The 14,919-nt window shown below is 33.3% G+C and overlaps 1 protein-coding gene across 1 annotated transcript in view; it reads left to right on the forward strand.

Moving 5' to 3' along the window:
• The window catches only part of LOC124354301 (serine/threonine-protein kinase/endoribonuclease IRE1), a 116,190-nt gene extending 103,547 nt beyond the window's left edge, over positions 1 to 12,643 (forward strand). The window contains exons 15-17 of the mRNA XM_046804646.1: positions 501 to 639; positions 3,468 to 3,662; positions 8,238 to 12,643. Coding sequence (XP_046660602.1) covers positions 501 to 639; positions 3,468 to 3,662; positions 8,238 to 8,759 — 856 coding nt within the window. The 3' untranslated portion in view covers positions 8,760 to 12,643. The remainder of the gene's footprint in view (positions 1 to 500; positions 640 to 3,467; positions 3,663 to 8,237) is intronic.
• Positions 12,644 to 14,919: the final 2,276 nt, after the last annotated feature.

A 14,919-nucleotide genomic window follows, 5' to 3' on the forward strand; every position in this document is an offset into this window, starting at 1 on the left:
ATATTTCTGATTTCTGAAGTTGACGGTAGTGCACTAAGTTGCCTTTCTACTAACCCTCCTACTTCAACTAATGTAAAACGGGGTTTTATAATGAAATCTTATTGTTTTTCATTAATTCTTATTATTATTCATTTAAATAAAAAGTCTGTTACTATTTATGAGATATTAATTTGGATTTTTATTTATATGATGTTAGTTTGTTGAAATCTAGTACTGAATTAATTTCTCCTGTTCCTGCTATCCAATTAAATGATCCAGTAAAATCTGGTCATCTGTTGAAAACTGTAACATAGAGCTAAGCTTCAAATCACCCTTATAATTCTTCAATTCTTGCATAAACATAAGATGTAAATCCACAGGTGAATTTGAGAAAGATAATGTGTAGAATCAATGAGGGTGACTTGTTTTGTAGTTATTGGTCAGGCATTTTCAGAAGGTGTTGATAAATAGTGTAGTGATAGGAGAAATCCAATCACAATTTAATCAGATTATTATTCTAGGTTGGCAGGCCTGAGTGTACTCTGGTGTGGCCTGATAGAGAAGATGCTCAGTCCAGATCCTCGAGGAAGGCCACCAGCTGAAGTCATACTTCACCACCCAGCATTGTGGGATAGCCATCGGGTCCTCACGTTCTTGCAGGTAACTCATCATACTGGTGTACTGTAGGTACAATATTCTACATTGATTGATTTGTAAAATTATGAGACCTCAAGGAGGGCCACCAGCTGAAGTCATACTTCACTGCCCAGCATTGTGGGATAGACATCAGGTACTCACCTTCTTGCAGGTAACTCATCATACTGGTGTACTGTAGGTACAATATTCTACATTGGTTTGTAAAATTATGAGACCTCAAGGAAGGCCACCAGCTGAAGTCATACTTCACTGCCCAGCATTGTGGGATAGACATCAGGTACTCACCTTCTTGCAGGTAACTCATCATACTGGTGTACTGTAGGTACAATATTCTGCATTGGTTTGTAAAATTATGAGGCCTCGAGAGAGGCCACCAGCTGAAGTCATACTTCACTGCCCAGCATTGTGGGATAGACATCAGGCTCACCTTCTTGCAGGTAACTCATCATACTGGTGTACTGTAGGTACAATATTCTACATTGGTTTGTAAAATTATGAGACCTCGAGAGAGGCCACCAGCTGAAGTTATACTTCACTGCCCAGCATTGTGGAATAGCCACAATATACTGTACTGTAGGTACAATATTCTACATTGATTTGTAAAATTATGAGATCCTTTTCTATACTTGATTCAATGACTTCAGGCCTAGTAAAAATGTTTTGTATATGATTTCAAATTATTAATTTGATTATAATTTATTATTATTGTATTTTTAATAAGAGCTTATACCATTAGAAACTTATTTGAAATCTCGATAATCAAGAAATTTTGTGACAGATCTACAATAAAGAAAAGCAAAATTCACAAGTGCGTGTTCATAGCAAATTAGTAGGCGGATATAGTTTATTCAAGTCATGTAATATAGCCTCAATAGTTTAACCATAGAATTTTTGGCGGACTAGAAAAGGGAAATGAATTCATTTTTCTGAGTATTAAAAACAAAGTACAGTCTTGGAAAACACTTATTTTATAGAAAAGATCATTTTAGCTAATCTTAAGTCTCCGCACTTAACATAAGCCTATTCCAATGAAGAAAGTAGAAGAAAGAAGGAGCTTTGTTCAATATGAACTCAGATATCCAAGGGTTATCCAGAAAGTAGATTATGTTTCACTCTGTAGCCACTAGAGGTGGGACTATCACGGTCATTTTTATGTCAGGGCATTTCTCTGTTCAGTGGCTATCCAGCCGTGCTAGTTAGAGGTTACTGTTGCTTCTTGTTGTTTCACAATATCAGTTTAAAATTTTTGACATATTTGAAAATCCTACGAGTTATGAAGTGCAGTGAATATGGTTTTTGTCGGCTAAGTACAATAAACCAATTGAGATTTATCGTCAACTCTGTGAAGTTTATGAAAACGATGTGATTACTAAAGGTGGAGTGCGTCAGTGGTGCATTAGGTCTAAAAATCAGATTCCGATTCTTTCTTGAACTTATTCTTGGAGAATAGAACAAAAGTCTAAAGAATATTTGTGTTATAAAAGTATATGAAAGTGTTAGTGTTTGTAAAACTTAAGAAAGTTTTGTAAAATATATACAATGTATTTTGTAGTGCACTTGACCACTTGCACAGGTGAGGAACTTGCTGATGCAGTAGATAGATTTGTGTATGAGCCAGTGTTGCAGAGATGTTTTCAGCTTCTTAGTGTTTTGTATTTTTAAATCTGCAGGAAGTGCATTGAAGAATCTTGCTCGTGCATCTTCTCAAACAGAGTTGTCTTGTGAGTAGGTAGGTAGAAGTTATTATCTTGTCGGGTGTTTCGTCCATAGGTGAACTTATTTTTGGCAAGTTGTCTTGAGGCATGCAGAATTACTTCCAGGATGTATAGAGAAGCCACTGTCATGATGTTAAGATTCGTGAAAGTCTCTTGACAGCTGTCACGTGGCTTCAAATTGGCCATAATACTAACAGTTTTTTGTAAGGATCATAATCCGTTGGAGGTTGTCATATGATGAGCCTCCCCACAGAGTTATCTCATATCTCACATGTGACTCAAATATATAATATATGGTCACTCCCCCTTTGATGTGATACTCACTTCCCAACTAATGTGCATGATGACGAACAAAGTGGACGGCCAAGCATTGTGACTGATGAAATTGTCTCTAAAGTTGATGAGAAGATTAAAGAAGACCGTTGATTCACAATAGCAGAATTCTCACTTAGTTTTCCTCAAATGTCAAGTTTGTTACACAAAAGTTAGATTACCATAAATTTTTTGCAAGATGGGTACTGAGCACACACTGCAAATTGGACTCGAGAACTCCTAGATGCTTTTAAGTGGAAGGTGATTCCACAACCGCCTTACAGTCTGGACCTTGCACTCAGTGACTACCACTTATTTCCAGCAATGAAGACTAGGCTTGCAACGCAGTGCTTTGATGACGACGTGGAACTGCGGGAGGCTATGACTACCTGGTTGATGTCCCATGTAGCTGAATTTTATAATGATGGAATTTCAAAACTAGTTCACTGTTATGTTAAGTGCCTACATTTGTATGGTGACTATGTTTAAAAATAGTATTTTAGTGTCGCTTTCAAATTTATAGAATGCAATTTTTTTTCTTGTACTTTGTTTTTTGTTTATATCAAAACGTAATCTACTTTCTGGATAGCCCTCATATATTTAAGAAAGAAAATTGAGTATAAAAATGAAAATTTTGAAATGAACATAAACAAAATGAGAAAAACTATTAATACATATCAAACAGTTTTACAGTATGTCAGATTAAATAGTCCAAAACTATGAAATATCCAAGATAAATTATGTTTATGCAATCCCACTCTGAGGGAAAATAAACTTTAAAATAAAACTTCTAATGTCTGGCAGGATGTTAGTGACCGAGTGGAGAAGGAAGACATGAATGGACAAGTACTAGAGACACTGGAGTGTGGAGCTGTACAAGTTTGCGTAGACGGTGATTGGCGTGCTGTCATTGATGAAGAGGTGAAGGCTGACCTGCGCAAGTACCGCAGTTATCGTGGGGACAGTGTGCGAGATCTCCTCCGAGCCTTAAGGAATAAGGTAAGCCCAGGATCTGTCCAGTTCCAAAACAATATTGGAAAGCTATATGACAAGATTCTTGCTGTTATAAATTTTATATATATATATATATATATATAAATAGTAAAAGTAGTAGTGGTCATATTAAAATAATAACATCAACATAATAAATTATAAACAAGCAAAAATTGAAACATGTATGCTGATAATATTAAATTAACTTCTAAAAATATGTGTTGGAAAAATCTGCTGTAATTTGTATTATTTTCTTAATTCTTAAATACGAGGGTCGTCCAGAAAGTAAAAAACGATTGCGCATCACGGGCGGCGCAGTTCCCCCACCACCGCGGTAGATAGCTTGTTCGTTAGCCACACCTTCTGCCTCAGTGTGAGCTGAGTAGCGGTACCGTGAGGTCACGTTTGCGTCTCCTGTGAAAGTTTAAAATGGCGGCGTTAATTGAAAATCCCGCCAAATGTGAACTGCGTAGTGTGATACGGTTTCTGAATGCACAGAATGTTCGACCTATTGAAATTTACAGGCAAATTAAGGCAGTTTACGGTGACAATGCGATGAACGAGTCATCAGTGAATTCACCAACAAAAAACAGGAAAGAAAAACCAAATTTGAAACACCAGGAAATTGATGGCAACAGTTTTTTTTGGGACCGAAAAGGCCTAATCCATGTGGAGTTCATGCCGAGAGGCGAAACAATCAACTCAGAGGCCTACATCGAGACCTTGCATCGGCTTCGCCGCGCTATTCAGAACAAACGACGCGGAATGCTGTCGTCGAAAGTGGTGCTGATCCACGACAATGCTCGGCCTCATTGCAGTGCACGAACCAAAGCAGAACTCAATTCTTTCAAATGGCAAATCTTCGGACACCCTCCGTATAGTCCAGATCTGGCTCCGAGTGACTATCACTTGTTTCCAAAGTTGAAAGTGTTTTTTAGGCGGAAAAAAACTTTTTGGGTGACGAAGACCTCAAAGAAGGAGTAAAAACGTGGCTTCATTCCTTGGCGGCAGAACAGTATAACGTCGGTATAGAAAAACTGGTGCCACGCTACAACAAGTGCCTTGACAGTTCCGGCGATTTTGTAGAAAAATAGAGTAAGTTTATAAGTATTTATAAATAAATTTTCATGCTCTTATCTTTTGTTTTTATTGACTTATAACAAAACGTTCTTTACTTTCTGGATCACCCTCGTATGTTCAAATATTGAATTTTTGGTATTTATTTACCTTGTTTTCAACATATTATTGAATACATGTCTTTAAAAAAAAAAATATTTTATTCAGTATTATTATTTTATAATTTGGCCTTTTTTGTAAAATATATTCTTCAATATTAGATTTTGTACTGTGGAAGTATTTGATTTTAAGGCTTGTATATTATGTACTTTAAAACATAACCTGCAATTGTAACTAATCTTGTGAATATAATATTTTGATAGTAATAATGTACCTACTAGCTACAGCGTTTATAAGATTAAAACAGTGATTTTTTAAATGTGGTGCTAAAAGATAGTCAAATATATTCTTTTTTGTGTTTTTTTTTTGTGCTTAATCTTTAAAGTCTAAGAATTTACTTTTAATTAGTTTCAAACTTATAATTTTATTACAGATATCTGCACACAAATTGGTAACTTCCTGTCACAAATAGTTTTTCTTTAATGATATCTGTTAATAATTTTCCGCTCCTTTATCTTTGTAGTGGTCCAGTTTAGTTTGTTGTAAAAAATAATTATGCTTATAAAACTGTCATTTATTTTATTTTTTGTCTGCTTGTATTATGTCTTACAAAAAATTACTGTTTCAAACTGGTACTTACAATCATTACTTTGATATGAATTTATACCAGATTTTGTTAATAAAATCCTGGAATCGAAATAATAATTTTTGAAAAAATTTACAGGGGTTTTGCTTTTCAAATATTTTTAACATTGTCCTTTCAATTTTATAATTAGTTGGTAAACAACTGCTGTCAATTTCTGTCATTCCATGGGCGTGCATTGTTGTCAGAACTCATAACTCTCATTTATTCTGCCAACGCTCGTAAACAAAATCCACACATTTTTGTTCCATGATTGAACAATCCAACGGTTAGAGAGGTAGAAACATACCAATTGTCAAGGTATATTTTGTGCCCTTGGTTGAAAAGATTGTACAAGCATAGCCAGTCTGACTGTCAGATAAAGTCAATAATAATATCCCAAATCTAGCTCTTTTTTTGGGATATACTGGTGAAAAATAAACCTGCCTTTGAATAGGAATAATGTTTCAACTATTGTAATTTTTTCAAATGGAGTAAAGCAATTAGAAAAAGATTTATTCAGACTACAAAGTACAGGATTGATTTTATGGAGTCATCCCAAAGGATTGAACAATAACAAGGCCCAGAATAGTCATTGTGAAGAGAATTACCCATAGCAACATTTGAAACTGATTCCTACTCATGACTCGTCCAGATATTTTTGTTTCAATTAAACTGTCTGTGTACCAATAGTCTTTGATTTTATTTTTCCTCACATGAGTCGTTAGTATATAAAGGGCAAGAAAACAGCATTTTGCTATCACTTGCATTCTTCCATGTAGCCTGGGACACGTTTTTAAGTTTTGAAACCACTTGAGCAAAATATTTTATTGGTTTACTTAACAATATAGATCACTTGGAAAAATTTAAAGAAAGCAGTCTAAGTATGTGGAGTCTGCACTTACACGTAAGTATTTATTTATACCACTGTTCGAGTTAATAAGTATTAACACCCATGGAAAGGTAGTCTTCTTTTTTTTAGATTTACGTTTACGTTTAGATTGCTCCCTGACTGTATCTATGGGCCTAGAACTACAACAGGGTTCACATTTTGTTATAAAATCCCCTTGAGTGCCTGGAATAGGAATGACATCTTTTTCACAAAGGCCTACTTCACAGCTATTAGTAACTAAGTTGTATAGTGCTTCTACATTGTTTTGAACATCAATACTTTGTTCTATTGAGGGTGAAAAGTATCTAATGTTATTAGGAAAAGGTTTGGTGCCAAGGCCTTTGTTTCATCTAGGTTGCAATATAAATCACTGACTACTACTAGACAAATATTCTAAACTAAATGTTTGTTTTAAAAAATGCCTAAGTTTGCAATCCAATTTGTAACTATCACTGTCTAAAGGCAAATCAAAGACAGTACGACTTGTACCTGGAGTAGGGTTTATGTAGTCAACCAAATCTAAGTGAATATCGGCATTGACTTCACGAATTGCACCACTGCTATTTGATTTATTTTCATAAAAAAATCACTTATTCTTCATAACTGTCAGAATCATTCGAATCCGATAAGTCCGAAAAGTATATCTTTAGAAAGATATTTAATAATATCTTGATCAATAACTTGCTTCTGATGCGAAGCTATGATGTATTTCTTTACAAACAGCAATCAGCTTCATAACATCAAAGTGATGGTGAAGACAGGAAAAATACCAACTACACTACGAAAAAGCCCGACTCTTCACAAACAATTCCAAATAAGTCACACTTCATTATACCATAGAGTATCAAAACTACAACGATTTTACTGAACGCTTACGTCACGACACAATGTGCCAACGGGATGTTAGGGAGTCAATGCAGACGACACAACAGTGTGCCCATGGGACACAAAAGTTTAACAGTTTGGCCTTCAGAAATAAATTAGTAGTGAATCAGTTGCTCATTATCATAAAATATTTCTAACACCACTACCTTTTGGTTTTGGTCCAAGTGGGATTTTTCATTGCTTGATTCAGTTTTTTCATTCATTCAAATGACTGACGTTTTGTCTGAGGGTTGTACAGAAATCATTTTGCTTCTTTACCTGTTACAATTCACGAAACTGTCATCTTCAGCCATGTCAAGGACGTGTTACTTTAATTTCTTTTTGTTTAGGTGATAACATTTTTGGATACATGTGTAAATAATCATGATGCATAGTTAATATTATAGGCAAACAATAGCATTGATTGTTTTTATTTCACTTTCGGAGTGCACAATTTCTTAAACATAATTAATACGCTCATCTGAGGTAGAAGTCGAGGCGTCCACTCTGAATGTAATCTTTGATGTTTGTGCTACCTTTATGAAAACACTATGCAACTTGTGTATTTTTATCCTATCTTCTCCATATGCTTTTTTTACTAACTCAAGAGTCTCAAATACAGATTTTGCATGAAATTGTGACTTCAATAGGTTGTTTAGGGAAATCATAATTAATCTTCTAATGTGTTTTATGAAGGATAGTAATTCATTAAATATGTTAAATCAGTTTTAATTTGGTTATATAACTAATCCATATCTGTACATTTCATCATATTTATGTGCATATATAAGTAAACACAATTTTTGTGTATTCATTTTTATTTAAAATTATACCTTAATATTGCCTGTCTCATGTAGACTGAGAAATACCTATATAGTGTCAAGTAGTATGAGATGTTGACACTTTGAATATACTAAATTTGGACATACTCTTTTTATTAACTTGACTATATATAAATATATAGACTGTGTATAAATCCTCAATATTAGTTTTGATTATTCTTACTTATGTTGCTCTGATCTTGCAGAGACATCACTTCAGGGAGCTTTCCCCAGAGGCTCAGAAGTTGCTGGGGATACCAGCAGACAGCTTCACGCACTACTGGACCAGCAGGTTTCCTCTCCTTCTCCCTCACAGCTGGGTAGCCATGCAATGTGTGCGTCTCGAGCCATTGTTCCTCTCCTACTATCATGGAAATTACACTTTTCCGTCTCCTGTGGAAGGTGGTATTCTGCCCCCTTGGTGGTCTGAGCGGCAGGAGCTTGAGGAGAAGAAAACTAGATCCGGTCAAGGTCAGGATCGTCGTGGAAGCGATTTGTCTGAAATATATGACAACTCTGCTCGGAATTCACCACGGAATTTCAAGAAGGGCACAAACTCACCAAGGAACATGAGGAAATTAGATACAGCAGAGGAGGTACAACAGAAAGAGGAAGAGAGAGAGAACTGGCTGAGGAGTGGGCAGGAGAAAGGGGTTTACAGGCCGAAGATCAGAAGAAGGGCAAAGAAGAAAGAAGAGGAACAATTTATTTGGTCAGTTCCTCCTTGAGATGTCAAAAAACAATCAGTTTATTGGAGATTCACCAAATTTCACTAATTTATCTGTGAGTGAAAAATGTGTTCAAACAGCAATTCAGTTAATATTCTTTAATGTCTTTAAGATTCGGTGCAGGTTATTTCTGTCTGTTGCAAGATCTTTCCAAAAGCTAAATATATATTGCAATCTTATACAGAGACAATATACATTCCAAAATCAAACTAAACTTTGTAATTATATTAAATTTTTTATGGGTATGTACAGAAGAAGAACCTGATGTCATCATCTCCATTAATGAACTGATATGATACTTTTCTGTGAGTATTACTTTTGCACATTTTTAGGAAATTTTTTGACACCAAACTATCCAATTTTAATGTCACATTGACATTAGTGTGTTCAGTGCTGCTATACAGTATATGTATTATTGTTGTACATTATGTAAATAATTTGCATTTTATTAAGAGAATTTTAAGCTCAAAGCTTAAAAATAGGCTGTTTATTTAAGTTGTTTTACATACATTAATTTTTTTGTGGAAATGTTTTAAAAATGATCTAGACTTTTGAATGTTTTGACCATAGCATGTATAACTTTTGTTCCTGGACTATGTAACTAACTTTAACACATTTTCTTTCCAAAATTAAATTGTTCACCAACCATGTCATGTGTTATGCACAGAATTATGGTTAGTGAACAAACATAAGATTGTTATAAACATAAGAAAAATAATGAAAATTTGGCCTAATCATTGCCCATGTACTTAAATATGAATACAGGCATTAAAGGATAAGGTTGTTTTTTACTTTTTGTAATGAAAATTGTATAACTATATGTATTGAATGTTAGGTGTATGATGTCTGAAAACCATTTACTATTTTCCTGTATGACATTTTCTAGAATGGCCTCAACTCTACGGTTAAGAGTATGTTAGCGAAGTTGTTTATTTTCTGACAGGGTTTCAAAATAAGACTAAAACTCTACTTTCTTACTAGTAAATATTCCGTTTTGTAAATTAGGGACCATGAATCATTAGACAAAATGTATATAGTGTAAGTAATGTTTGAGGGTTTATTTTGTATGTATTGCATTTGTTACCATATTGTTAGATTATATTATTATATGGCTACAAGTTAAACAGACTATTAGATGTTATCCTATAAAATGGATGTTTTCTGTCTGGTTTATTTATATGAGGATTCACAGAGACCATCAACCCATCAACTACCACTACACTGTTAACCCTTTGGACCCAAAGTAAAATTATACTGTCACCAAAGATTTTGCAAGAAAACCTACATTGTCACCTAGGTATTTGTGAATTACGTATAAATATTTAAGGATTTTTTAAATGAATATCTTCAAGGGCAAATATATGAATAAGTTCCTTTACCACTACAATGGCAAAAGAACTAAAGATTAGGCTGAAGTTATGAAATTACTGTGACCGACTTGAGGTGTCTCAGATATGTTCAAGTGTGCTCTCCAGATAGACATTGGTGGTCATTTGTAGTAACAGAATCATTGAACATATCTACATTCACATCAGCTAGATCCAGGAGCTGGGCGCTTGCCTGGTAATGTAAATACTTGATGTTCAGAAGTCACTGCTGGTCTGATCATTCTTGCTGTTTTCATTGTGAAAAGACTATTGGTAATAGAATGAAAAGACATGAATCTGCTCAAATGTTGCCACAATTATTTTATGAAATATATTGGTAAGGAAGAGAACGTCAAGGATTACTTATATAGACTACTCGTGATCCATTCCCCAAGCAACACGTGATTCAACATCAGCCGTCAGAAGCAATGTTTTTCAATATACACATGGAAATTTAGATTAAAAATTGTTGAATAAGACTTTAGCAAGAAAACCATATTTTATGTCTCATACAGAAATGATATGATTATAATATAAACCAGTTTTGTAAATATTTCAGTGATAAATCGGTAACTGATCTATAAATCCAGTGATACTTTGTGTTTGTCTTGAAGGCTTTCATGTAGTTTGGATTATTCTCTTATAACTTTTCAACTTATTTCCAAAATCAGTCCTTCAAATATGCTGTGTAGGACTTTTCACCAAAGGCATATGGTAATCCTCACATAGCTGTGGTTAAGAACCACATCTACTCTCGATTCTACCACTGGCTGTGGTAGTCTACTGGTGTTTTGCATAAAAATAAAAACTGCAAAGCCTTCACCACTTTACTGTGCAATGTCGTGACAATTTTATATTTGTCTCATATTTAGTGCCAGTTGAAAGTTAGAATGTAGAACTGTTATAAAAGTTATGTTTATCCGTTTTTATAAAGTTTTATTCTAATTTTACTGATTTTTGAACAGTGCATGAAATATAGGATACCATCCTAATGAATTTTATAGGCAATATACATTGTGAGATCCTTTGGATTTATATTAATAGGATTTTTTTTAAATTTTGGTAGGGTGTCAAAATATTTTTTTTTAACGAAGCACCATTATTCACAAATATGTATAAGTATATCAATCCCTATCCATTTAATCTTGGAGTTAAGCTTGCACTGCACCTAGGCCTATTTTACCAATCAAGAGACTAACAAAAACACACACACACACACACACAGACACGATACTTATATAAATTATTATTAATTTATTTGTATAGTTATCTCTAAAATGGATGTGCATATTGAGAGAAAATGTGGAACAAAATAATAAATGGTTTTTGCACAGTTATTCCCTTCTTTTTTAATACAAAAATAAAATGGTTTTAGTAATTCAAAACATAGTATGCCTTTTGTTACTTGCACACAAATACTTAATAGTAAGGGCTATACTAGACACTTGGCTTAGGCACCAATTAGCCAAGTTTTCTCTAAAATGAACTGTAAAATGCTTCTTGCACTGGTAATGGTGATTCTTAGAAGCATCTAGACTCAAATTTTTACCCACATTCAATATTTTATTATGGAGTCCATTGGGTTAACATAGATTTTACCCTCCCAACGACTTTTGATCCTTGTATGAATTCAGCAAACTGTAAAAATCCAAGTACCAGGAGTGGAGATCGAGCCAGTTGTCAAGTTACTTAGCTATCTGACTCAGTGTCCTTTGTGATAGTCTAAATGACTGGGCAGAATCTGTACTGGGCAAATTACCCATCAATTTGACAGTACATCTGTATTGCAGATTTCGCTAATTAATATTAATAAAATTCACTATTTTTCAGACATTTGATTAAAAGCTTACATTAACTTGTAGCCAGACTTAATTGTTATGAGAGCTTGACAAACTTTACATTCTGTTGTATTTTAATGTTGTTTTTATTGTAACACATAACTGTTTTAAGTGTATCCACGCACAATATTTCTGTAGGAGGTGTTGGTTTTGAGTTGTTTAAGTTCATTGGGGACTTTGGTTTTGTGTCAGATCCGTAAGTGAGAGCTTAGAGGAAAATGTAAGAACTAGATATTATTCAAAGTGCATTACAATAATAGAAATATAATTCTGTTTTTTAGAATTTGTAGCTTTTTATAGTTATTTTTACAATTTTTATAACACTTGTCATATTGTTCCTTTGATTTATAAAGATATCAATTGTATAAGTCACCTAAAGGTTACAGAATTAACAGTTAAAATCAATTTGTAAATTTATTGTTTTAAATTTTGACTAGCATATAGTATGTAATCGTTATTTGTTAAAATTATATAGAAATATATTTGTTATTTTTGTATGTGAATTAGCTACAATGCGTGGCAAATAAAAAACAAATAGTAAAATGCATTTTATTTTTTATACATGTTTGTAAAGCAAACAGTTACATATATAATGCTCAATTTTCACTTTATATGCCTGTTATTTTAAATCAAAACTGTAAATGTGAAAGTTTTACATTAAAGAGATTCAATATCTAAATTAGTGTATTACCAGAAAATTTTCCTTTTTGTTAATACCACTGTTTCTTTTAGTTTTATGATCTCACTTTTAGCTTAAATACACCCTTAAAATATTTTTAACAACAGATTGTGTCCAACTGTGAACAATTACGGCGATTTGATCAAAATCATGATTTATCCATTTTTAAAAACTGTTGTTTTACAACAAAAGTAATTAGTCCATGTACTATATATTTTTTAATTCAGAAAAATCTCCTATTACTTGTGACACATATTTAACTTCAAAACATTTAAAATTAAATAAATTTGACACTTCCTCCTGAGATTGGTACATAATTTGGCAGTTAGTTACAGAATTTCATAACACTACTTGAAGTATTAAACTGTATACTATTTTTTTATTAAAATCACAGAAAGGATTAAAACTGTTGTACAATATTCTTGTTTTTGGTTGGATATGGTACAAATGTTCAAATACTTCAAACAAAATGATATCATCAAAACAAATATTTTCAAATATTAATCAGTCTTAAATCATTCTAAGCTTTGTATTCACCACCATACTAAATCTACAATGTACAACAGTTGATACAAAAATAAAATTAAAAGATCATGATTAACCCTCCAAGTGCTACTATCGCACTGTGCGATATGTTTGAACCACTTTAAAGTGCTACTATCGCACTTTGTTTTTGTTAAATTGCCGTAAAACGGTTTATTGAATTATTCCGTGATTTTTGTAGTACAACGTAGGAGAGATTTCTCTACGCACTGGCTCTACTTTGTAAGCCTTTGAGTAGAATGAAAAATAACAGTCAGCTGTTGCCGCGTTCGTCGCGTAGTACTTTGTTGTAGTTTTCGTCTAGGTTAGTTATCGTTCGGCCGCAACGTATTGTTTTGATTTGTGTTATCATTTACTGTGCGATAGATTCTTGCTTCTTGTATGTGTATTTTCTATTTTATTATGAGTTGCTACAGTGCTTTAGAGCACTTCAGGAGGCCCGTAGGGGAGGCAGAAGAAAGAGGGTAGCACAGCAATCAGAATCTGACTAAGTTTCTTTAGTCAAATGTAAATATGTATATATACATATGTATATAAACAAAAGGACCACAATAGGATTTTTGTTTACTATTCATAATTATTATAACAGACATTTAGCTTTTGTGAGGTTATATGTACATCCAAATGAAAATTGTTTGAGAAGTGTTTACTTCTAATGAGTACATTGTGCAAATTGTGGTGTGAGGAACATTTTTTTAGTTTTTTATATTTTGTGTGTGTAGTTTTTGTTCAAAAGGCTTTGGAAGTGATATTTTTATTGTTCACAATGAAATTTGAAACAATATTTGTATATTTTGAAATATTTATAACCATGTTTTAAAATGCATTTACAACCTCACCATCTAAAAAAACAAAAAGAAAAAAAATTTTACTGTTCATCAAGACTTTTTTAGAGAAAAGTGGTAATTGTTTTGAATTATCTTTATTTCCTAAAGCATGTTTTTCTGAAAAGAATGATTTATAGCACACTAGCTGACCCGGCGAACTTCGTACCGCCTTAAAGGGTCCACAGCATCCACATTGGTGCTTGAAATGTGCAGAATAAAAGACAAAGTAAAAAATAAATCAAAAAGGTCCTATGTGATTTTCTTTTTCCTTTACAACTAATCTGAAATTTAAATAGAAAAACAAAATAAAAAACACAATTCGTAAGTTATCTAAAATAATTTAAATCGCAATAAGCAGCAAAGCCACAGATACATTAATTTATTAATATTGATTCTCTTTCTTCAGTCGAGTACCTTGTGATATACAACATTTTTTGTCTTGTTATTAGGTGCAAGAATGAATAAAGCAGATGGTTTGCCGACACGTGAACATGCCACATATAGTTGTCCATGAGAAAAACATGGATTTTATAAATTTAGTCCACAAACGCTCAAAGATTGGCCTTGTGATTTATTGATCGTCATGGCAAATGCAAGACGAATCGGAAACTAAGTTCGTTTAAATTCAAAAGGCATATCGGTAGGAATCATCGGAATCCTTGGAATAAGAACTTCCTCACCTTTAAATTTTCCTTTAAGAATCGTCGCGTGAATCACATTTATCATCAATTTTTTTACAACCAAACGCGTTCCATTGCATAATTTTGGTTGATTTAGATTGCGAAGCATTATGACTACTGCACCAACCTTCAAAAGTAAATTATGGGGTGGTAAGCCGGGCACATCCAAAGAGTTTAAAAATTCAGTTGGATAGTTAGTGGCCTCATCTTCATTTGTTACGCAATC

Source organism: Homalodisca vitripennis, chromosome 2 (assembly GCF_021130785.1).
Source record: "Homalodisca vitripennis isolate AUS2020 chromosome 2, UT_GWSS_2.1, whole genome shotgun sequence".
Lineage (NCBI taxonomy): Eukaryota > Metazoa > Arthropoda > Insecta > Hemiptera > Cicadellidae > Homalodisca > Homalodisca vitripennis.